Source organism: Meriones unguiculatus, chromosome 19 (assembly GCF_030254825.1).
Source record: "Meriones unguiculatus strain TT.TT164.6M chromosome 19, Bangor_MerUng_6.1, whole genome shotgun sequence".
Classification (NCBI taxonomy): Eukaryota; Metazoa; Chordata; class Mammalia; order Rodentia; family Muridae; genus Meriones; species Meriones unguiculatus.
Window position 1 is genome coordinate 70,431,679 of NC_083366.1, and position 25,381 is coordinate 70,457,059.

General features: G+C 42.5%; 1 protein-coding gene across 2 annotated transcripts in view; it reads left to right on the forward strand.

The window, feature by feature from the left end:
* Nucleotides 1-10,235: 10,235 nt before the first annotated feature.
* Gucy1a2 (guanylate cyclase 1 soluble subunit alpha 2) overlaps nucleotides 10,236-25,381 on the forward strand; it is a 267,897-nt gene continuing 252,751 nt past the window's right edge. The window contains exon 1 of one of the 2 annotated variants that reach the window (XM_060372667.1): nucleotides 10,236-10,385. Coding sequence is in view for 1 of the 2 variants with exons in the window: in XM_060372666.1 (XP_060228649.1) it covers nucleotides 10,882-11,178 (297 nt within the window). In the remaining variant the exon portion in view is untranslated. Of the gene's footprint in view, nucleotides 10,386-10,771; nucleotides 11,179-25,381 lie in introns of those variants that run through there. The other variant, XM_060372666.1, reaches the window with a different exon arrangement.

Consider the following 25,381-nt stretch of genomic DNA (forward strand, 5'->3'; position numbering starts at 1 on the left):
GGTAATATGTTATAGTCCACAGGCCGGAAGAAGCTAAGTAACAAGGCGGGCTCAAGGGCGGGGGTGTGCATAAATATCAGTGGTGGCTGGGGAGAGGAGACTATATGGGGTCAGGGGTAGGGATGGGAACAGGAGGGGTCAGGTGTGGGGAGCACTGAGGAGGAGAGTACTGGGAGGGAGAGCTGAACTGTGGGAGACAGAGCATTGGCAACGCCCGGGACTGATGAGGGTGTCCCTGCCTAAATTTCCCAGCAAAGCGGGGTATGGAGCCTGAACTGTCCATCTCCTGTAATCAGGCAAGATGGCCAGTAGAGGTGTCGAGACACCAATCCAGCAACAAATCCTTTGACCTGCAATTTGTCTTGCCTATAAGATGTGCCGGGTAAAGGCAGAGCAGAAATTGTGAGAGGCCATCCAATGACTACTCAGCTTGAGACCCTGCCGTGAGCGTGAGCCCACCCCTGGCACTGATCGGGAGCCAGAGGCTGAATAGCCTAGAGACACACGATAGCACCACACCAACCAGCAACAAACCAAAGTCAGGGAAGTGATTTCTAGTGATCTCTGCTATACTCACAGAGTGGCATCTAACCCAGCTGTCCTCAGAGAGGCTTCACCCAGCAACTCTTGGAAAGAGATGCAGAACCCACAGGCGAACATTAGGCAGAGCTTGAGTAGTCCCACAGAAGACAGGGAAGAAGGATTGTAGGAGCCAGCGGAGTAAAGGACACCACAAGAAAAACCACAGAATCAGCCAACTTGAGCCCATGGTGGTTCGAGGAGGTGGAATCATCAACCAGGGAGCCCGACTGGAATGACCTAAGCCTTCCGCACTTATGTTACAGTTGCGTAGCTTTATCTTTATGTGGGACTCCTAACAGTGGAAGCAGGCGCAGTCTCTCACTTTGTTGCCTGCCTGTGAGATCCTTTCCCCTACTGAGTTGCCTTGTGTAGCCTTAATGGAAGAGGAGGAGCCTGGTCTTACTGCAGCTTAGTATGCCATGGCTGCTTGATAACTATCCAGGCATTCGTTTTTATGAAGAGGAACTGAGGAGATTGGATGGAGGTTGGGGGTGGGGAATGCTGGGAGGAAAGGCTGGAAGGGAAGCTACAGTCAGGAATAAATAACATAAAAATATAATAATCACATATATGAAATATATAATTAGGACTATGTTATATAACATAAAATGATTTATAAAATATTATGGTTATTAGACATATAAGGTTAACAGTTGAGGCCATAAGAGCATGTACAGAAAGGCACAATACTATCCCAGTGTAGCCTGTACTTGCTGCCGCAGAAGACCGGAGCTGAAATGAACTGTGTGAAGAGCGAAGAATGCTGAGGGTGTGCGTTAGTGACAGAAAGGCTACAGAGCTGACTTGAGACCCTGGCTTGAGGGGCTCCATCTCCGAAGGAAAGATGGACATGCGCTGTACATGGCTCAGCACAAAGCCACTTAAGGTATGGAGCAATATGCCCGAGGAAGCAAGACAGGCTGATTAGTCTCTGAAGCCTTTGATCTTTGTTGCTGGCATCCAAACAGCTATCTGCTTTTATCATTCTGTTACTACTAAGTGTAGTGCTGACTTTGGTGCTCTATTTGACTTTTTTTTTTTTTTTTAGGATTTTAAAAAATTATTTATTTATTACATTTAATTCAGTTTCTATCCTGACTGTAGCACCCTCCCTCCTTTCCTCCCAGTGCCACCTTCTCTCCCTCTTCTCCCCCATGCCCCTCCCCTAGTCCACTGATAGGGGAGGTCCTCTTCTCCTCCTATCTGACCCTAGCCTATCAGGTCTCATCAGGACTGGCTGCATTGTCTTCCTCTGTGGCCTGGCAAGGCTGCCCTCACCCTCCCCAAGGGGAGGTGATCAACAACCAGCCACTGAGTTCATGTCAGAGACAGCCCCTCCTTCCCTTACTAGGGAAGCGATTTGGAGACTGAGTTGCCTATTAGCTGCATCTGAGCAGGGGTCTGGGTCCTCTCCATGCATGATCCTTGGTTGGAGCTTCAGTCTCTACAGGACCCCCTGGGCCCAGAATTTTTGGCTCTGTTGGTCCCCTTGTACAGTCCCCTCCAGGTCTTTTTTTTTTTTTTTTTTTTTTTTTTAATCTCCCGGTTCTTCCCTAAGATTCCCCGTGCTCTGCCCAAAGTTTGGCTATGAGTCTCAGCATCTGCTGCTGGGTAGATTCTTTCAGACGCCCTCTGTGGTAGGCTCTTGTCCTGTTCCCTGTCTTTTCCTGCTTCAGATGTCTATTTTGTTTGCTCTTCTGAATGAGGATTAAGCATCTTCCTTGGGATCCTCCTTGTCTTTTAACTTCTTTAAGCCTATAGATTTTAGTATGTTTATCTTCTATGTCTACTATCCACTTATGAGTGAGTATATACCACATGTGTCTTTCTGCTTCTGGGTTACCTCACTCAGGATGATCTTTTCTAGTTCCATCAATTTGCCTGCAAATTTCATGATTTCCTTGTTTTTAATTGCTGAGTAGTATTCCATTGTGTAAATGTACCACAATTTCTGTATCTTCGGTTGAGGGACATCTGGGTTGTTTCCAGATCCTGGCTATTATGTGTAAAGCTGCTATGAACATAGTTGAACAAATGTCCTTGTTATATGATTGAGCATCTTTCAGATATATGCCTAGGAGTGCTATAGCTGGATCTTGAGGTAGCACTATTCCTAATTTTCTGAGAAAGCGTCAGATTGATTTCCAAAGTGGTTGTACAGGTTTACATTCCCACCAGCAATAGAGGAGGGTTCCCCTTTCTCCACATCCTTGCCAGCAAGTGTCATCACTTCTACTTGACTTTCAACCCATCCATTTTTGTGCTCTAGCAGTGAGCAACTTCCTGCATAGGACAACTGTATGCTGGGACATAACCATAGGGTGATGGATTCCATCAAAGTGGTGATTTGCATACTCAGGAAGTACATGTGTCTTTTCACGTTGACGCTATGTTTAGTAGTTACACAGAATTATGCAAGAACAGAAATATAATGCATCTTCTTCTTGTTCAGATTTTTCACTGCAAAGGTACAGCCTGTTAGGCTGGGGAGGAGTGCTGGGAAGCACTGTCTTCTCGACACGATGGCTGTTGTACTCATGAGCGTACAGCCATTGAGGGTATCCGCAGATGACTACACCCTTCAAGTGTTTGTCATAGAAAAACGTTCCTGACGCCTCTCCCTAACACGATCCTGACAGATAGTGGTGGCTGGGGAAGCGATGTAACTTTCTTTACTGATAACTCACCAATGCCCAAGTTCTGGTAAATAATCTCTCACCCATAAGAATAAAAACAAAAGGCCCCAAAGAAACTAGGAATAAAAAAAACCCAAACGTCTATCTCAACACAGTAATGGATGGTGAGGACATACTGCCACGGACCGGCCCAGTCGGGCTCCCATCGTCCGCGGGAGAACAAGGCTTTAGACAGGAAGACACGGTTTCAGCGAAGAATTGACAGACAGAGACACCTTGATGGTTTTGACTCTGCTGCAACTTTACTGAAATCAAGCTAGTATTTTTATAATGATTTCACAAAAGGCACCTTAAAATTGGCATACTTCCCAGAACATTCAGACTTTTACCAAGAATACAAAGTTTACATTTTAACTCAAAATGCAATCAAACATAAAGCAGTACCCACAAATAATCTTGGCCTAAAAACTTTTTGATCAGAGCAAACAAAGGAAAAGAAACCTCAAATATAGTTTCATTATTGCTAACCAATGAAGAGGAAAGTCAGGAGCTAAGTCAGATGCCTGCCAAAGTCCCTCTCTATATCAAAATCTAACTACACCTTTGTTAACCCTCCTCCCATATGTCCTGCCCAAGATTTATGATCTTCTCTAGAAACAAGGCACTGAAGGGAGGGGGAAACTCCCGCCAGCTGCACCTCTCATGCTATTATTTCTTAAGAAGGAGCCTATTATTATTTTACTATTCTTAATGCCTATTAATACTAAATCTAATTCATTACTTTCCTTAAACTTATTTTTATTAAAGCCTTTAACAATCTACTAATAATAAATTTCTTTATAAAGTTAGTTGTGCTGTTTCAGGTGTCACAGGAAAAGATCAAAGAATTCATTATTCCAGCCCCAGAGCCACAACTGAAGAAGCGTAGAAATCTCAGAACACGTCTCTTTTCCAAGTGGGATGAGTTTGCCAGGGACCTTCCAGGGGGCATTATTTCCGGGGAAATCATATCCCCCGCCCTGTAGCTTATGCTACTATGGCGACACTGGCGTGGGTGTGGCACATATAGATATGGCAAATGAAATGGTAGAAAGATGTTGTTATCATGTGGGTACTATGCAGAGATAAAACTGTGGGTAAGGTGTGTGTGTGTGTGTGTGTGTGTGTATTGTTTTCTAGGCTGAGAATTCTGAAAAGCTTGGCGTAGTTAAGAATTCTCTGACTACTGTATTTCATTAGAGAACTTGCTGTAATAACTGCATATACAGTCCTTGTGAGCTGCCAGGTTTATGCACAGATCGACTACAGGGAGACATTTCCTGAGTCCTCTGGTATTAGGAAAGAGCATTGCTTCATTCATACAGATGTTGCCCATCTTCTTGCTGGAGACTTACTTGGATAAAAAATAATTAGGAGAGTTCTGAGTGAAAAAAAATTGGAGTGATTCAATTGGACAGAGTGTACTTTATATTCCAATATGACAAGTGTAACTTTTTTTTTGCTTCTATGGGAAAAATGAAAAGAATTTAACTGAGTTTTTAGATAGTAATATTTTATGTGATGGTAAGACATATCTTGACTAAGGTGGAATACCTGCTTTCTAGTGTCTTCTTTTTTATTTTAATTTTTATTAATTACACTTTATTCACTTTGTATCCCCCCATAAACCCCTTCCTCCTTCCCTCTCAGTCCCACCCTCCCTTCTCTCTTCTCCAAGCAAGCCCCTCCCCAAGTCCACTGATAGGGGAGATCTTCCTCTCCTTCTTTCTGATCCTAGTCTATCAGGTCTCATCAGGAGTGGCTGCATTGTCTTCCTCTGTGGCCTGGTAAGGCTGCTCCCCCATCAGGGTGAGGTGATCAAAGAGCAGGCCAATCAGTTCATGTCAGAGACAGCCCCTGTTTTCATTTCTATGTTCTAGTGTCTTCTTTCACGGAATTTATCAACCTTAATTAGTCCGTAGGTACCCAAAATTGACAAAGAAATGAGTACATTTCTGGACTTTCCTTTTAAAAGATAATAACAAGATTTAAAGTCTTAAAACTGCATTTGATTGATTGATTGAGGATGTGGGTGTGTCTCTGTGTGTGGGTGGGTGCTTGTGTCCCGTGATGCATATGTAGAGGTTAGGGGACACTTCGGACCATACGGGTCAGCTCATCAGGCTTGATGTAAATTCTTTTACCAGCTGAGTTATCTCTTAGGCTTGTATTTAAAGATCTTATTAACATATGATACACTGGAGAGGCTACATTTGTAAGCATGAATTTCCCAGCTTTTTCCCTCCTAAAATCATACTGTAGATTATTCAAGTTCAATAAGATTTTTGTTGTTGTTGTTTAAACTAGTGGCAGTTGTGTTTACTTCCTCTAAAGTGAATTTTCTAAAGTAAGTTAAAATTTTAATTCAAATATAGAACAAAGCTCTCTTTGTACTGAGAGTTTTGAACTCTATGCCTTAACAGGAATACAAAGAAACCTTTGAGAGCAAACCCAAGGGTGCCTTGTCTATATTTAGGCCTCCGTTTGTTTATGGCTTAAAAATCAGTGGAAAAACTATGATCAAAGACAGGGCAATTTATATGGAAAACTGTGAAACCACTTCATCTGTATCACTTCTGTTAAAAGTCTTTGATTCAAATGGTTCACACAAAGAAAAAAGTCCCATAGATTTAGAATTCTTTCAGGCACTAAACTTCCACTGTAAACAGGAAGACATGTGACCCTCCTTTAAGCGTTTCAAATACACATTGCTTACAGAATTGAAAGATGGGGGGAAAATTCCAGTTCTAAGTTCTGACTTTTTTAATCTCCAGGGTTACAGAAGCCCAGAGGCTGGAATAGAGGAGAATAAAGTATGATGACATAGATATATAAAAATGTCATAGTGAGGGGCTGGAGAGGTGCCTCATTGGCTGCTCTTCCCAAGGACCTGGGTTCAAATTCCAGCAGCCACATGGCAGTTCACAACTGCCTGTAACTCCAGTTCCAGGGGATCCGACACACTTGCACACATGTACTTTGAGGCAAGACACAAGTGCAAATAAAATAATTTTTAAAATTTCATAGTGAATTTATTACTTTGTATGTTTACCTTTAAAAAAATAATACAAATATTAAAACTTTTTTCCTGAGGGAGTGGAACAGTAATAGTTAATTCAAGAAATGGGAAGGGCATATTGTATTTAGCATATTTAATAATAGCTCTAAAAATCTGTAATTTAAAGAATTTGACGATTACAATATTCTTACCAAAGAAGAGAATTAGAAATTCAGTTACGGTGTGAGATGCTGAACAATGTGATGATTGCACAGCTTTCCAAAAGTTAAAAGAAGGTAATTAAAAAAAAATCAGTTGTAATTTAGAACAAAGGAACTATGAAACTTTTTTAGCAGAACTGAAGACTATACTTAAAAAAAAGAAATGTGACACAATGTCACTCTGTCTCCCAGGCTGGCATCAACCTTGTGATCCACTTACTTAGCTTCCTGTTCATGCATGGACTTGTGTTTGTGTGAGATATACATGCCCCATTTGTAATGTTGTATTTTAAAATGCCATGCACAACAGATCTGCTATGAAGAGATTTATGGCATAGGGGTGGGGAGACAGACAGACAGACAGAGAGATAGAGACAGTGGGAGAGTATAGAAGGGAAAGAGGGGGCTGTGGGGCCCCCAGAGAGAGAAAGTTGGAGAGAGCCTGCTTCAGTTCGCAGGCTGCATTTTAGCATGTGATGACTGCAGGCTGCCTGTATGCTAACAGCTGTGGGCTCAACTGACATTTCTGCCCTTGGATCAGTTGTTAGTTCTTTGCTCCTGGCCACCTCCTGTACAGAGAAATAGCTCTGGTGAGGCCTGAGAGCCAGCCAGCGGTTGCGGAGGACTGGAGGGAAAGTCTTTCGAATGTGACAAGTCCACTGTACTCCTAAATTCACAGCGCCTGTGGTTACCTGCAGGAGACAAGGAATTGCACGAGAACCAATCTGTCAGCCTTCCAACACAGGACTCACAAGCCACCACGCACAACTGGTGAACCATGCAATGTTGGCGGCTTCCAGGGCCAGGAGAATCGGTTTTCTGTTGGCATGACGCACAAATGTTGCGGTGTTTGGCTACGAAAGTGTGTTCTTCATTGTTATTTGAAGCTGGCAACCCCTCACCTGCCTTTAAAAGTAAGGCCTACCACAGCTGAAAGACTTTACCCAGCAAGGTATCAAAGCAGATGCTGAGACTCACAGCCAAACTATGGGCAGGGTACGGGGAGTCTTACAAAAGAAGGGGAGACAGGAAGATCTGGAAGGGACAGGAGTACCACAAGGAGAGCAACAGATCAAAAAATTCTGGGCCCAGGGGGTCTTTTCTGAGACTGATACTCCAATCAAGGACCATGCATGGAGATAACCTAGAACCCCTGCACAGATGTAGCAGCTTGGTAGCTCAGTGTCCAAGTTGTTTCCCTAGTAAGGGAACAGGGGCTGTCTCTGACATGAATTCAGTGGATGGCCCTTTGATCATCTCCCCCTAATGGGGAAGCAGCCTTACCAGGCCACAGAGGAAAACAGTATGGCCTGATGAAATCTGATAAACTAGGGTCAGAGGGAAGGGGAGGAGGACCTCCCCTATCAGTGGACTTGGAAAGGGGCTTGGGAGGAGATGAGGGAGGGAGTGAGGGAGGAAGAGTGAGATTGAGAGGGGAGGTGGGAGGAAGCTACAGCGGGGATTAAATATGAATAAACTGTAATTTATAAAAATATAAAGTGAAAAAAATTAAAAAAAAAGTAAGGCAAATTGCCGTAGGGAAGGTGACTTTCCCCAGCCTGCTAGTTGAGTAAGAAATGTGGTATTTTGCATAATAATGAGCTGGCAGTCAAAGCTAGGGCAGGGCTGAACTTCAGGGTTGACTGAGACCCAAGGGGGACTAAAAGGAGACAGAACAGAACCGGGAGGTAGCCATGAGAAACAGTCAAACTATGGGCAGGGTACGGGGAATCTTACAAAAGAAGGGGAGACAGGAAGATCTGGAAGGGACAGGAGTACCACAAGGAGAGCAACAGATCAAAAAATTGAGGAGGAGATGGAGGGCCTGAGAAGTCAGGCTAAGTTAGTACCTAGCTGAGAGACCAAAAGGCCAAGAGCCTCAAACTGCATAGATATTTCCACGCCTTTACTAATAAACCTCAAATGGGATCCTTGAAAGCCCTGCAAATATTTTCTTTAAGAGAATATGCCCATCATAGGCCACTGGATATGCTCACGTCCATGAGTATATATATGATAGCACACAATGGGCTTGGTGAGTTTAAAGGAGGGTAGTTTGAAGGGGCTGGAGGGAAGGAAAGAAAGAGAAGTGATATAATTCCATCTCAAGTAAAAACATTAAAAACCTATCAAAAAAAAGAGCATGAAATTGTGAAGGAGTGGGAAGATGGAGAAATGAATCTATGTGTAGTTAAGGGTGAAAAGTGTGTGTATGGGGGTGAACATGATTCTTCATTGTATAAATACATTGTATACAGTTTTCAAGGAATTAGTAAAAAATCCAGAAGACTTTCATAATTGCAAAAAGTGTAATTAGTATCTAATTTTTATGGCTGAGCCATATTTCCAGGCCAGTGCCTGATTTTTAGCATAAACAAAGACATAGGATTAATTAATGGAGTGGTAAACTTAACTACGAATACATTAACAATTCAAATAATATCAATGATAATGGTAATGCTGATAATAATAATAAAATTAAAACACAGACATGGATTTCCTCTGGTGAAATGTGAAAGTATGAAGCTAGGATCTTTTTCAGTAGTCAGTGAAGAAAATGTACATAGTACATTGTAACATAGATGTGACTACGTATTTAAATGAGTTAATGGTAGTGCACATAATCATTTCATATCTTTAATGTCCACTTAGGATCTGATTTTCCCACAGTATAAAATGAAACCTCCATACGTTTATGTGAGTCCTCCTAAACAGTCAGAAAGACTTAGAGTTAAAAGCGAGTCAGAGTGGAGAAGCAGGAACATTTCTGAGCTCTTCTTTTGTTTTCAAATGTGCTCTGCCCACTGAAACCTATCCGCTTTACTCAGACCAGTTCATTGAAAAAGCTCGTAAAAGCAGTTTGGGTTTTGTGACCTCTGAGTTAAAGACCAAGCCCTTGAACTTTACCTTCTGAGATCAGGGGAAGGCAAGGAAGGTGCCCAGTTGTTCCCTGCACTGGGATTTCTCTTCTGGGATACTGCAATTGCCTCTTCCTTCTAATCATCGCCTACTCTAGTTTAAGAATAAGCCCCAACCTTTTCTGTAGCTACACAAGGGCCCTGGGGCCACCACAGAGGCTGATAGCAGCTGGGCAAGCTCTCACACGAAGCTGCTGTGCTCTCACTGTGGCGAATCTGGCCTTGGTGCAGGAATCACCTTTCTTCCCTCTCCCCTTGGTTTTACCAACCAGATGCGTGTTTATTTCAGGGAGCCCAGTGCTTGAGGGACGTAGAAACCTCCCCCAGGCCCCTTAGTGTCAGGTCCAAGGAGAAGTGTCTGCCTGGGAATAGATCGGATCTCGTCACCACCTGACAAACTCCTCGCGGGTGGCGAGGGGAGCTGTCCAGCACCGGAGCGGAGACAGCTGGGCCTGGGAGCGGCTCTTCCAACCCGACTCTGGCAAATAAAGCAACAGGGCTGTAGCCTGAGCAGACACCAGCCTCAGCCTCGGTGCACACGCCGCCTCGCTAGAGCTGGGAACCATCCCCACAGGCCAACCCAGTCTTCCTTTTCCCTGTGTCTCCGCTGGAGCAGCTGGGTGACAGACCCGAACTTCCAAAATGTACTAGAATTGGACACGGGTGTGTGTGTGTGTGTGTGTGTGTGTGTGTGTGTGTGTGTGTGTAGAGCCCAGCACCACAGGTCAGGCTGTCAGTTTTCTTCACAGGGAGAGCCCTTCCTCAGTTCTATGTCCCCCACATCCTAGCGCCAGTCCCCGGGTGTTCACTGCCCGTCTGCTTCTCCAGGGGCCAAGGGAGCGGACGTTTGGGCTTGGGGACGTTTGGCTCCACGGGAGCCTCTGTTCGCGCCCCCTGTTACCGGCACGATGGCGGGGAGCGCAGAGAACAGCAGCAAAGTGTCCTAGTTGCTCCAGAAACGTGGAGACAGAGAGGCGAAGACTTCCAATGAGTATGCTGGGGACACGTGACGCCCGCGGAGGCAGCGCTGGGGGGCGGGGGTATAAGGGGAGCAGGAGGGAGGCGCGCGGCTCGTGGAGGGGGCGGAGGAGCGGGCCGCGGGCGGCGGGGACGCGGAGCGGAGGAGCCTCGCTGCGCCCCGAGCCCCGCAGGCCCGGAGCGGGAGCGACGCGCACGGGCGGGCGCCGAGGCTGCGCCGGGAGAGCGGCGGCTGCGGAGGCGGCGGCGGCGGCCCCCGTGTCCCCGCGCGTCCCCGGCGCCACCGGGCCGAGCCTGGGCCCCGAGCAGCCGCGGCGACCCGGGTTCGCGCCATGAGCCGCCGGCTCGCGGGGCTCGGCGGCCCGGGGGACTACGGTCTGCGCGAGCGCGGGCGCGGCGCCCCGCGGCCCCGGCGCGCCTGAGGCTGCCCGCCCGCGGGTCCCGCCGCCGCGGCCACCGCCGCGTCCCCGCCGCCGCCTCCGCCTCGCTGCAGCGGCGAACCCGCCAGCATGTCTCGCAGGAAGATCTCGTCCGAGTCCTTCAGCTCCCTGGGCTCCGACTGCCCGGAGACCAGCCCCGAGGAGGAAGGGGAGTGCCCGCTGTCCAGGCTCTGCTGGAACGGCAGCCGGAGCCCGCCCGGGCCCCCCGGCTCCAGCGCGGCCGCCACGGCTGCCGCCCGGGTCCCCGCTGCCTCGGCCGCCGTGGCCGCGGCCGCGGCCGCCGCCGGCTCCAAAAGAGCCCAGCGCCGCCGGAGGGTCAACCTGGACTCACTGGGCGAGAGCATCAGCCTCCTGACGGCGCCCTCGGTGAGCGGGGAGCGGGGTTCCGAGCGGCAGACAGCGCGGGGATGGGGAAAGTTGGAGCAGGGCTGTCCGGGGACCGCGGGGAGCTGCAGGCCGCTGGGGGGCGACCTGGCCTCGCCCGGGTCGGCCTGGGGTGCCCAGTGGCCTCCAGGGCTGAGGCAGAGGGGGGACACTGGGAAAGAATGAGACCCCCTTCTTTCTGATTTACGGCTGCCCAGCTCCAGCCTTCAATCAAAACGCACTGCTGTCCTGTCTGTGGGCGTCAGGGATCCTTCAGGCCACCTGTTTCTCTGTCTCTCTCCTTTATTTCTCTCTCTCCATTCTCTCTCTTTCTCTCTCCATTCTCTCTCTTTCTCTCTCTCTCTCCTTTATTTCTCTCTCTCCTTTATTTCTCTCTCTCTTTCTTTCTTTCTTTCTTTCTTTCTTTCTTTCTTTCTCTTTCCTTTCTTTCTCTCTCCCTCTCTTTCTTTTTTCTTTCTTTCCTTCTATTTTCCCACAAAACTTTCCCAGGATGTGTTCTGTAGCTCCATTTCCCTTTTCCAACATTCCGAAGGAGCCCCAGCCCCGCCCCTGGAAGTCCTTACTCTCCCCATTTCCCACACTCTTTTGGCCTTAGTCATGACCTTTTGGGGCATCTCTAAATTCCGCAGGCTCTCAGCGGTCTCTGCCGCATGCCTTTCTCATGTTTAGGAACGCTGTTAGATACTTTTCTGAGTTATCTTTTCACACGCAAACCTGTAATCCTATGTGACACACACACACACACACACACACACACACACACCATTCCTGATGTTTTCTTATTTGTTATGAAATATACACAAAATTTGTGTAATAGGATATTTGGTAATTTATGTGCTTTAACTAAAACTCTTTAAATTTAGGGTTCAATTTGATTAAAAATGAAAAATAAATTGAATACAGTCATAAAATTAATAAAATGTAGTCATACTTAAATGTTTTCTTAGGGAAATTTGTTAGTATGTTTTATATACATACATACATATACATACATTGCATGTGTGTGTATTTATATGAACATCCCTCAACTCAGTAAGAGGTTCCAGGGTGTGATACAAAAATATCAAATTTAAAAGCTTTTAGGTTTGTGAAAATTTTCTTTCTTCCCCATTTTATCAGTATCATGTATAGCTGTATTAGAAACAATTTATAGACTAAGTTAAGTAGCGTTAAAAGACAGAACCACTTTATTTTGTCTATAGAGCTGACAAATTCGTCAGATATATACAAGTTAAAATGAAATCTCCCTTTGACATTTCTAGCTTTGGATTGTACGTGTACACAGGCCTATATAATCATTGCAGTTTCCAACATTTCTACCAAACTAGATACTTCTGTGCCACAATTCAGGGATCATGTAATGACATAAAAACAATTTTGTGTGATACAATGTGAATAATTCACAGAAAATGAATTAAAATTATTAAAAAGTGAGAAAAACCACTTATTTCATTTTGTTGAGAATGTAAGAGTCTTCATCCATTGCATTAAAGCAGTATACTTGCTCAAAAAGTACATACGCTAGGCCGGAAGATAATGCAATAACTCCAGCTTAAATCCTATGTATTTTGGCTTCATATCTCATGCTCTGTTCAATGGCTAAAAGCTCAGTTGTAAGGCTTTTACTTTAAAGATATATTTGAACAATGGGAAAAGACACCAGTGAATCTTAGTTGAAGAAATGAAGTGATTATATATTCAGTTTTAGTGTATAATTTGTCTACATTGAAGGTTTCTGAGATGCATCATAAGAGCCCTTAATTCATTTTCCCTCTATATTGTCATTGATTTTTTCATTTAACTTTGCTATTTTCTGTGGTCTCTTAAACAAAGCTGAAAATAAAATAAAAACACATATTTCATTGGCCACAGTAGAAAAATAAGGGTACTCTCTGTAAACATCTACATTTTACACCATGACTTACCGAAAGGTATAATTTTCTCTTTGGAGATTTTTACACATATCAAGGAAGAAAAGAAAGTTTAAGTGGTAGGGAGAATGTTTGCCAAGGGTTATCTTTGTAGGCTCTTGTGTGACACAAGAGCAGAAATTTAACTCCAAATTCAAAGCTTCTATTTAAATTCTGACTCTTAAATACTTTTATGCTTACCTGGTGTTGAGCACTTAGTACCTGATATTCAATAAAATACTCAGAGTAAAGAAATGGATGTTTTTATTAATTGTCTAATTATGCTTGTTTGTGGTTGATATTTTTTGGTGTATTTGCTTTTATTAAACAAAAACTGTAGAGTTTGCACCCAGACTCAAGAGTATAAACTTTTAGAAATTTTGCTTACATCTACTATTTAAAATGAAACATCAGAATGTAGTTGTAGTTACAAAAACATATGGAATGATGGTCTCCTCTGAGAACTTCTTGAGTAATCTATATTTTAAGAGTTTAGGTAAATGTAATGACCCTCCTCCCATCTGGATTCCTTCCATTTTGTACACAATTCTTTGCCAAATGAGATAAATGTTTGCCATCAAGTGGGCTACTGTTGCCAAAAACATAATGCTAGAAGATGGAAATAATGTCATTTAGTTATCAAATATTACATCAATATATGATCTGGTGATACAAAATTATGTTATGTGTGCCTGGAGATCTTTACAGTATTAAAAATTCTAGGCCTGGAGTGATTTAGGAAGCAAGAGGCTGGAAGTATCTTTGAAGTCTGGAGATTCCTTGGGGCTGTTGTGGAAAGTTAGAAGACAGTGACTGTTCTTATAAATGAATCAGGAAGAAAACATTTCCTCAAAAAGATTTATCTGATATTTGCTATCAGGAAATTCTTCATTTAAGCTGGTGGTCATCAAACTAATGTGTAACTGGGGGAACCTTTCAACATGTAGTTTCTTGCATCCTGACTTAGAGAGTCTAGTTTCAAAGTTCCAGAGAGAGGAGGCCTGGGAATTCTGAATGAAACTCAGGGTGATTGATAGATACATAAAATTTATGGTCAAAAGTGTTGTATCCAGTGGCCCAAAGACCATTGACTTAAGCTCACTGAGCTTTGTACATGGACGTTTGGAAACACTGATCTTGGAAGTTGTTATTTTGAGATGAAAAAATATGTGTACATATCCCTGGCAGCTGTTGCTGCATGGGAACAAGAACAGAGGCTGTTGACAGGGACCACCGTGTGTCAGGTGTGTCCTGAGGACATTTTGTTGTTTCTTCTTTGTGTTCAGGAGCCATTACTATAAGAGGTGTTGGTCATCCAAACAAAAGAATACAGATCCGAAAAGGATGGGACTGTATGGGAAAGAGAAAGGGTTATTATGACGGCCGATTTAACATGACCAGCAAACTTTTATGAATGAGGTTAATACTTTCCTTGAATCATCCATCTACCAATTTATTTTGGAGAATGATTTGTTCCAGCAAGGAAATAACAGTTCAGATACCAGCCCTATAGGAGCTACTCCTCAAACCCTGCCACAGCTTTACAGAAATAGAATCTGTTGCTAATATCTACACATTTAGAAAACAAATCTACTATTGAGTGAGCAAATGAGTAGGGTTTAGTTCTCCGTCATGAAGAAGTGGTGATCCAGTATTAGACTTTCTTCTTAACTAGTAGATGGCTGTCAAAAATTTCAGGCTTCCAATTGAAAGGTATGATGTGAAAGGAATAAAAAGATAGTTTTGGATTGGGCTATTTTGTATTTGGCTAATGTGAATAGATGGAGACTGTAAGACCTTTAAAGGCTTGGAATCACTGAGTTACCAACCTTATCACACTGCTTGTTAATCAGTTCTACGAAGAGAAAATAGAAGACTCCGGATTACAGACTGGAATAAAGCTCATGATTAAAGATAATGGTTTTGGAGATGACAGCTAGTACTTGGATATTGACAAGTTCTACGAGTAAATGGGAAATAATGGAGAACTGAAGAACAATTAAAAACCCCAAACAAAATCACGAAAGAACCTATATCAGAATGTCATGTGTTTGTGCAGGGAGCAGATGAGGTGGTCAGTGATATTTGCAAAGTAATTAAGATAAATTAAGAATGCTGCTTCCTATCCCCCCTCCCCTTGTTTCATAAAATTCCATGCCCTCTGCCCAAAGTTTGGCAGTGAGTCTCAGCATCTGCTTCAATACCTCAATCAGTAGAGTCTTTCAGAGGCCCTTTGTGGTAGGCTCCTGTCCTGTTCCCTGTCTTCTCCTGCTTCTAATGTCTATTGCATTTGTCTTTCTGAATGTGGATTAAGCATCTTCCCTAGGGTCTTCCTTGTTGTTTATCTTCTTTAGGAGTATAGATTTTAGTATGTTTATCCTATATTCTATGGCTAATATCCATTTATGAGTGAGTATATACCATGTGTGTCTTTCTGCTTCTGGGTTACCTCACTCAGGATGATCTTTTCTAGTTCCTACCATTTGCCTGCAAATTTCATGATTTCCTTGTTTTTAATTGCTGAGTAGTATTCCATTGTGCAAATGTACCACAGTGTCTGTCTCCATTCCTCTGTTGAGGGACATCTAGGTTGTTTCCAGCTGCTGGCTATTATGTACAGAGCTGGCTATTATGAATAGCTTCTGGCTATTACGAATAAAGCTGCTATGAACATGGTTGAGCAAATGTCTTTGTTGTATAGTTGAACATACTTTGGACATATGCCTAGGAGTGGTGTGGCTGGAGGGGACAGGAGCTCCAAAAGGAGATCAATAGAGCCAAAAAAAAAAAAAAAAAAAAAAAAAAAAAAACAAAACTGAGCCCAGGGAGCCCTGCAGAGACTGATCTCCCAACCAAAGACAATGCATGGAGAGGTCCTAAAACCCCAGCTCAGATGTAACCCATAGACTCAGAATCCAAGTGGGGTCCCTAGTAAGGGGAGCAGGGTCTTTTTCTGATATGAACTCAGTGACAGGTTCTCTGATCACCTCCCCCTTTGGGGGTGCCTCCTTTCCAGGCCACAGAGGAAGACAATGCAGCCAGTCCTGATGAGACCTGATAGGCTAGGGTCAAATAGAAGGGGAGAAGGCCCTCTCCTATCAGTGGAGTAGGGGAAGGGCACAGAGGGAGAAGAGGGAAGGAGGATGGGATTTGGAGGGATGAGGGATGAGGGAGGGGACCACAGCTGGTATACAAATTGTAATAAATGATAACAAACAAGAAAAAAAAAAAGAATGGTGCTTTCAAAGCCACTATGAATGAACTGCCTCCTATCCTTAGAAAATTACTGTTTATCCTGCATCCAAAAAAGAATTAAATGCGATTTATAGAGAGAATATATAATGAATAAACAAAAGATGCTACTTTATACATTTTTTATTTTGAGTACTTAACCGTACACCTGCAATTGATATGCTAAGTGATATGCATTTTTAATTAAATAAAACAGCAATGCATGCATGACACATTTACAAGGTCTGCAAGGCATTACGATCCCCTTGCTTGGTGATGGTTTGTCTAATCTGCAGTCATGGTTCTAGCATATAGATAAGGGTAGCTGGTCATAAAATCCCATTCCTAGCATTTGGCGGGATAAAGGATGGCGAGATAGATAGATAGATAGATAGATAGATAGACAGATAGATGATAGAAACAGTGAGACATAGAAAGAGCAAGAACAAGCAAAAGATTTAGAAGGCATGAGAAAGAGTTTGACCTGTGAGACTGAATCAGTTTATCAGATAGTTATTCATGTTTAAAGGAGGCAGCAAACCCCTGAAATGAATAAGCATCAAGAAAGGGCAGGGTTGCTCTCACAGCATTTTCACCTCCTTTCCTAGGAATAAGCATACTTCTCTGTATCAGAAATGTAAGATGGCCTACCATGAGCGTAAGGCATTCTCTCTGTTCCCTCTTCTGAGGTGAACTCTGAGGCTTGAGAGGTCCAGAACATCAATGCACTGTTTTCTGGACACAACAGGCCTGTTGCATACATGAGATTACAGCAGGTGTGACTGTGTGCACAAAACCTGTGCAAGATCAAGCCTGCAAAAATACCAGCATGGGTTGGGAGGGAGTTACAGAGTTTCTTCTCTGCTGAGGAGTTATTGGTAACTGATGGCTGCTGGGACAGGGAGAGTCAGTTTTCTTCAGGGACGCTGCTCCTGAGAGGCTAACCGTGCTCCAGCAGATGGCCCTATGGCTGTGTACATATTGACAAAACTAAGTGTAACAATATTTTTAAGATTTATTGATTTTTATGTTAGGTATATATTTGCTGGCAGTGCGTGTAAGAGTGCTATGGCATGTGCTCATAGAGGACAGAGAGGGAATTAGATCCCTGAAACTGAAATGCCAGATAGTTGTGAATCACTATACGGATACTGGAATTTGGGTCTTCGTCAAGGACAGACAGTGCTTTTAACTGTTAAACCATCTTTCCATCCCCAAACAAGGTGGATTAAAAACAACAGCAGCAACACATGGAATTGGGAAGGAACCATGGTGAAGAGGATGGGATACAGTCTCAGGGGAAGTAATGGAGGGATGTATTTGAACAAAACATATTAAATGCACGTATGAAATTCCCAAGCAACAAAAAAGAGTGTAATAAATGGCTCTCTCACCAGATTTTAGCTTCATTTCCACCAGTTTATTGCATGACAGCTCAGTTATTGGATAGGAATTTTGCATATCCAGCAATGATTAAAATTCAAGTGTCCACATTAGTCCATGTTATTTGTAGCTCTTTTTTTTTTTTTTGTATACAAGACAGGGTTTCTATTCTGTGTATACCTTTGGCTGTCCTGGAACACACTCTGTAGATGAGGCTGGCCTCTGACTCTGAGAAATCCACCTCCCTCTGCCTCCCAAGTACAGGGATTAAAGGCGTGTGCCACACTGGCCCAGTTCTTTTGGCATTTCTTGATGATGCCAAATCAAGTATGAAATAGCACTATTTATCTCTCAATACTTTTAAACATAAATGGAAAAGTACACTTTTTTCTTTTGTAAGATCTACTGCTTTAAAAACTTCTTGACTATTCCATCAGTAGGTTTTTGGTTTTGTGTTTTTTGGAATTTGGGGGACAGGGTCTTACTATGTAGCTCTACCTGTCCAGGAATTCACTAGGTAGACCTGTCTGTCCTCAAACTCAAAGAGATCCACCTGCCTCTATCTCCTGAGTGCTGTGCACCAACCTGCTCAACCTTTTGTCAGTTATTTTTGGTAAGAATTTTTTCTAAACAGTTTGTATATTGATCACCACATGGTAGAAACCGTTTTTAGGTCTGTGCTTATTTTAGTTCATTGCTTTCAGCTTTAAGAATATACTGAGAATATAGCCTAGTGGTAGGTTACTTGCCTAACATGCATTAGGCCCTAGGATCTAATCCCCAAAACTACAAAAAGAAAAGGAATCCAGATGTCCCTCAGCCGAATAATGGGTAGAGAAACTGTGGTACATCTATACAATGGGAATTTTATTCAGCTATTAAAAACAAGGACATCATGAAATTTGCAAGCAAATAGATAGACCTGGAAAAGATCATCTTGAGGGAGAGAACCCAGACCCAGAAAGACAAGCATGGTATATACTCATTTATACATGGGTATTAACCATATAATACAGGATAACCATACTACAATCCATAGACACAAAGAAGCTAAGTATTTAGCTCTGTTCCCCATTTTTTAATTGTATTACTTGATTTGTTGTTTTTTAACTTCTTTAGTTCTTTATATATTCTGAATATTAGCCCTCTGTCAGAAATGGGGTTGGTGAAGATCCTTTCCCAGTCTGTAGGATTGTTCTGACAACAGTGTCTTTTGCTTTACAGAAGCTTTTCAGTTTCATGAGGTCCCATTTATTGATTGTTGCTTTTAGAGCCCATGCTGTTGGTGTTCTGTTCAGGAAGTTGTCTCCTGTGCCAATGAGTTTTAGGTTCTTCTCCACTTTTTCTTCTAACCGATTTAATGTGTCTGGTTTTATGTTGAGGTCTTTGATCCACTTGGGCTTTAGTTTTGTGCAGGGTGATAAATATGGATCTATTTCATTTTTCTGCAAGTAGATATCCAGTTGGACCAGCACCATTTGTTGAAGATGCTGTCTTTTTTCCACTGAATGGTTTTGGCTTCTTTGCCAAAATTCAAGTATCCATAGGTGTGTGAGTTTATTTCTGGGTCCTCTACTTGGTTCCATTGATCTACCATTCTGTTTCTACACCAATTCCATGCAGTGTTTATTACTATTGCTCTGTAGCGTAGAATGGCAGAGAAACATTTAAAGAAATGCTCAACGTCCTTAGGCAACAGGGAAATGCAAATGAAAACAACCCCAATATTTCACTTTACACCTATCAGGGGAGCTAAGATCAAAACCTCAAGTGACAACACATGCTGGAGAGGTTGTAGAGAAAGAGGAACCCTCCTCCTCCATTGCTGGTGGGAATGTAAACTTGTACAACCACTTTGGAAATCACTCTGGTGCTTTCTCAGACAATTTAGGAATAGCGCTTCCTTGAGATTCAGCTATTCTACTCCTAGGCATATATCCAAAATATGCTCAAGTACAAAACAAGGTCATTTGTTCAACCATGTTTGTAGCAGCTTTATTCATAATAGCCAGAACCTGGAAACAACTCAGATGTCCCTCAGTTGAGGAATGGATACAGAAAATTGTGGTACATTTACACAATGGAATACTACTCAGCAATTAAAAACAAGGAAATCATGAAATTTGCAGGCAAATGGTGGGAACTAGAAAAGGTCATCCTGAGTGAGGAATCCCAGAAGCAGAAAGACACACATGGCATATACTCACATATTAGTGGATATAAGATAGGATAAACATACTAAAATCTGTACACCCAAAGAAGCTAAACATGAAGGAGGACCCTGGGTAAGATGATCAATCCTCACTTAGAAAGGCAAAGGGGAAGGACAAAGAAGAAGAAGAAAACAGGAAACAGGACAGGAGCCTACCCACTGAGGGCTTCTGAAAGACTCGATCCATCAGGGGATGGAAGCAGATGCTGAGACTCAAAACCAGACTTTGGGCAGAGCTCAGGGAATCTTATGGAAGAATGGGAAGATAGAAGGAAGAGTAGAGGACAGGAGTTCCAGAAGAAGACCAATAGAACCAACAAATCTGTGCCTGGGAGTGGGGAGAGTGGAAACCAATGCACCAACCAAGGACCATGCATGGAGAGAATCCAGGCCCCTGCTCAGATGTGGCTTGTAGACAGCTCAGTCTCCATGGGGTTCTCTAGCAAGGGGAGCAGGGTCTTTCTCATGGACTCTGTTGTCAGCTCTTTGATCACTTATACCTGGCGGAGTGGTCTTGCTAGGCCACAGAGGAAGAGGATGCAGGCAGTCCTGATGAGACCTGATAGTCTGGTGTCAGTTGGTAGGGGAGGAGGGCTCCCCCTTTGTGAGGACTAAAGGAGGGGGAAGGGCAGAAGAGAAAAGGAGGGGGCTATGATCAAGCTGTAAAGTGAATAAATTAAAAAAATTTAAATCAAAAAAGGAAAGAAAAATATGTACAAAAATACACAGCTTTTTTATTCTTATCCCCTTAACATTTGATATGGCTTTGCCTACTTAGAACTCTTTTTTTAAATTTTTTATGTATTTATTTTTTTATGAAAGAGGTTTATTAGATAGAGATAAAGAGAGAGAGAAGGGAGAGCAGGACATGATGGGGGGAGAGAGGAGGCACCCCGACAGAGAAAGGAGAGAGGGCCAAGAGGGCAAGAGGGGGAGCAAGAGGCAAGAGAGAAGAGGCCAAGAGCAGAACTCTTTTAGATGATTTTTTTTTTTTTTAATTTGTGCTCTGGGAAGGTCACTAATGGAAACATCTCTTAAAGTATTTTAGGAGACAAAGGACTACAACTTTATACTGTGGCTACATTGAATAATTTTATGATTTGAATGTGGATATAGAAGATAAAATAAGGCCAAACAGGATATACACAATCAAGTTTAACTTTTTGCCTTTCATTCTTTCCTTTTCTGCATTAATTTTGCTGAATTTCATAAAATAAGAATTTCTGCATACTTTACACGCTGCCAAATTCGATATCTAATGACGCACCATAGTTTAATCAATGCATATTTCCTTCCTTCCTTCCTTCCTTCCTTCCTTCCTTCCTTCCTTCCTTCCTTCCTTCCTTCCTTCCTTCCTTCCTTCCTTTCTCTCTCTTTCAGTTTACAATTTGATCTCAGCCCTCTCCCTCCTCACCTCCTAGTCCAACCCTCATGCCCCCTCCTCCCATTCCCTCTCTTTTTGTTCTCAGAGAAGTGGAGGCCTTCAGTTCAAAGGGCACCAGCCCCCTCTCCCTCCTGCAGCAGGACTAAGAGCACCCTCTCCCACTGGAGCCTGACAGATAAGGCATTCCAGCTAGGGGAAGGGCCAGTGGCAGTCAGCAGAATCAGACAGCCCCTACTTCCGTTGTTAGGGAACCTGCATGTTGACCGCACTGCACTTCTGCTACATATGTGTAGGGAGTCTCGGTCCAGTTCACGCATGCTCTTTGGTTGGTGGTTCAGTGTCTGTGAGACCCCAAGTCTCTTTGTGGTGTCTGAGCCTGTCCGGCTCCCTCTATCCTCCCTCCCGCTCTTGCACAGCAGTCCCAAAGCTTGACCTATTGTTGGCTGTGGGTCTCTGCATTTGTTTCCATCAGCTGCTGAATGAAGCCTCTCAGAAGACAGATACGCCAGTCTCCTGTCTGCAGGAGAGCAGAGTATCGTTATTAGTGTTACAAGTAGGCTCTCTCGCTTAGGGTGGGTCTCAATGGGGCCAGTCATTGGTTTGCAGTCCCTCAGGTTCTGCTCCACCTATATCCCTGCAGTGCTAGTAGGCAAGACAAATTTTGGGCTGAATGTTTTTTGGGTGGGTTGGTGTCCCCTTCCCTCTGCTGGTGGTCCCACCTGGCTATAGGAGGTGTCAATTTCATGCTCCTTAGTACCAATAATGCATATTTTTAAACTGGTGAGGACATAGAGAACATAACTATGTTTAAAAGTACCACACAAATTTAAGAACCAAATAACATAACAAATATAAAAACCTAAAAGCAAAAATAAAAATAGAAAATTCAGAGAATCTATAATTGGACAAAAGCTATGTTTTATTATTTTCATCACATGTTTATTAAATGCCTACCACGCATGCCTGACTTTACTGTGTTTTGAGCCACACCACAAGGGATATGGATCTATGTCTAAAAAATGACTTTAATCATTGGCAGAGTTTTAAAATAGTGTTTTCCTTGAATGATCACATAATCTGATATATCAGTACATTTACATATATACTACTAGAAATGAAGTTATTTTTATTATATCTATACATATGTTCATATGTATATCCAAGTTCAATATTGCATCATTAAACAGATATTTGTTATTGCTCTTTTTTGAGTCAAGAATTTGAAATGTCTCAATTATTGATGGGAAATACAATTTCCCCTTTATATTGTCTTTTGATTTTTGTTTTACACATTCCTGGAATGGAATTCAAAAGCATTGCATCTCTAGCTTCCATTCTTTTTCTTATTCTCAAAGGATAGCAGAGCCCTTTGAAAGAGAAGCTCATATTTAAGGAGCAACTGTTGCTATACTGGAAAGAAGCCTGTCATGTTCATTCAGCAGGACCTGTAGACGTAAACAAAAAGGGCTTCACATATATGCCTGTTGGTCACATTGCCTTGGTGCGCTTTCTTTAGATTTCGTGTCTATTCTTGGGAGATTGGTTTGCTTGTTTATGAGTGCTTTTATTTATTGTTTTTTATTCAACCAAATATCTGGTGTTTTTGCTTAGGGAGGTTTTTTTTTTTTTTTTTTTTTATTCTTTCTAAGAAGGGAATGGCCACAGATTCCTACAGAATGTAACTTTTTTTGGGTATTTACACATAAAATCCAGTCTTTATAGTGTTTTTGAAACCCTGCCACTGCTTATGTATCTATGAACTATTGATTATATGGGGCAGAAAAGTGATTCTGTTACTGGGTACTGAGTGGAGCAATGACATTTAATTGGAATTTGCAGAAAGTATACTTACTTTCTATCTTTTAAAAATTTGCCACAGGTAATAAAAAAATCCTTATTTCTTAAAAGAAAATTCTTGCCTTCCAAAGCATTATTTTTAGTGATAATGTTGAGATTGGGTTGACAGGCAGAGACCAAAGGAGTAAATCTTAGCTACTGACAGTTATAATTTCATTTGAAGCTTCAGATAGATATGAGGGAGTTTGTGGTATGGATTCTGGAGAAGAGAGATTTATTGTTTCTTCCTGATGCAAAGATCAATAAATGTTTTGTGGGCTTGACATATTTGAAAACTATAAAGTATCTCTTTTTATCTTTTGGGCTAACTTACTGTTATTATGAAAGTACCTCAAAGAAAACTATCTTTTTGTTTTAAATTAAATTCTTTTCCCAAATGGATGCATGGAAAGTTCAAACCTACCTTCTCTGGCCTGAGGTACAATGGTGGAGATTCATCTACAGATCATCATCTGTCATAGAGAGACTATAAGTATGTTTAAGAGTACACAAATATAGGAACCAAATAATATAATAAACATAAGAACCTACGAACAAAAGTCAAAAATAGAGAATTCAGTATAAGCAGAGAGTATATAATTTAAAAAGTTATGTTTTTGTTATTTTGAACAACATTATAAACAAAAAGTCTTTCTTCCGCTAGGTTGCATTCTCTTTATCTAAATACTTAACGTTATGATTTTCCTGGTTTCATTTATGTTGATGCAGTACAATACTATAAAAAAAACCAAACTTTACAGGAGAAAGGGATTTCAGTGTACAGTCCCAGGTTACAGCCCATCATTGTGGGGAACTAAAGGAAAAAACCTGAAGCAAATAGTCATATCCAAGGAGAGAATGAGAACATTCATGCTTGCCAGTGTGCAGCCCCTTCCGTGAGCTTACATGGTCTCGGTTCCCCACTTAGGGAATGGGGCCACCCACAGTCGGCTAGGTTTTCAAAGATCCATTAAGGTAAGTTAGGTACCCCTCACCCTACCCTTGATCCAGACAATCTCTCACTGTAATATTAGTCTCAAGAGATTCTAGGTTGTAGAAGATGAAGGGAATCAAATATTAAGTTAACTTGTAAATGTAAATTTCTGCTGCCAGTCTAGTTATATTTACTATTAGGTAAAATCAAGGTAATCAAACTGACACAAATATTCAGTTATTTCAATGAAAATATCTTAGTCCTGTAAAACTACAAATTATAAATATGCAGCACGCATGTACAAATATAGATCAGAGTAACTTTTGACCACTAAGTGAAATAGTCACTACCTTATTTAATTTATAAATGAAATCAAGATATTCTAACCAAAGAAGTAAAAATTTAATATAACAGATTTTTCTTCCATTATTTATTTATTTATTTAATCACTTTACAATATGATCTCAACCTCTTCACTCCTCTCCTCCCAGTCCCACCTTCATCCCTCCTCCATCATTCTCCCTTTCCTTTTTCTTTGAGCAGGGGAGGATACCAAGAGATTCCAACATAACCTGTCAACTCAAGTCACAGCAGGACTAAGCACATCCTCTCTCACTGGAGCCTGGAAAGGCAGCCCAGCTAGGGGAAAGGGATCCAAAGGCAAGGAAGAGATTTGGAGGCATCCCCTACTCCCATTGGTAGGAGACCCACATGACGAGCAAGCTTCACATCTGCTACATTTGTGTAGGGAGTCTAGGTCCAGTCCATTCCTGCTCTTTCGTCTGTGGACCCACAAGGGCCAAAATACCTACTCTGTAGGTATTTTTGTGGTGTCCTTGACACTCTGAATCCCTCAATCCTTTCTCCCACTCTTCCACAAAATTTCCTAGCTTGGCCTATTGTTGGCTGTGGATCTCTGCATTTGTTTCCATCAGCTGCTGAAGGAAGCCTCTCAGAAGACAGTTATGCTAGGCTCCTGTCTGCAAGCACAGCAGAGTGTCATTAATAGTGTTGGGGACAGGCTCTCTCCCATGGGTGGGTCTCCAGTTGGGCCAGTCATTGGTTTGCCATTCCCTCAATCTCTGCTCTATCTTTACCCCTACACTTCTTCTAGGGAAGACAAATTTTATATTGAAGTTTGTTTTTTTATTTTTATTTTTTATATTAATTACAAAGTTTATTTACTTTGTATCCCAGCTGTAGACCCCTCTCTCATTCCCTCCCAATCTCACCCTTCCTTCCTCATCTCCTCTCAAGCCCCTCTCCAAGACCACTGATAGGGGAGGTCCTCCTCC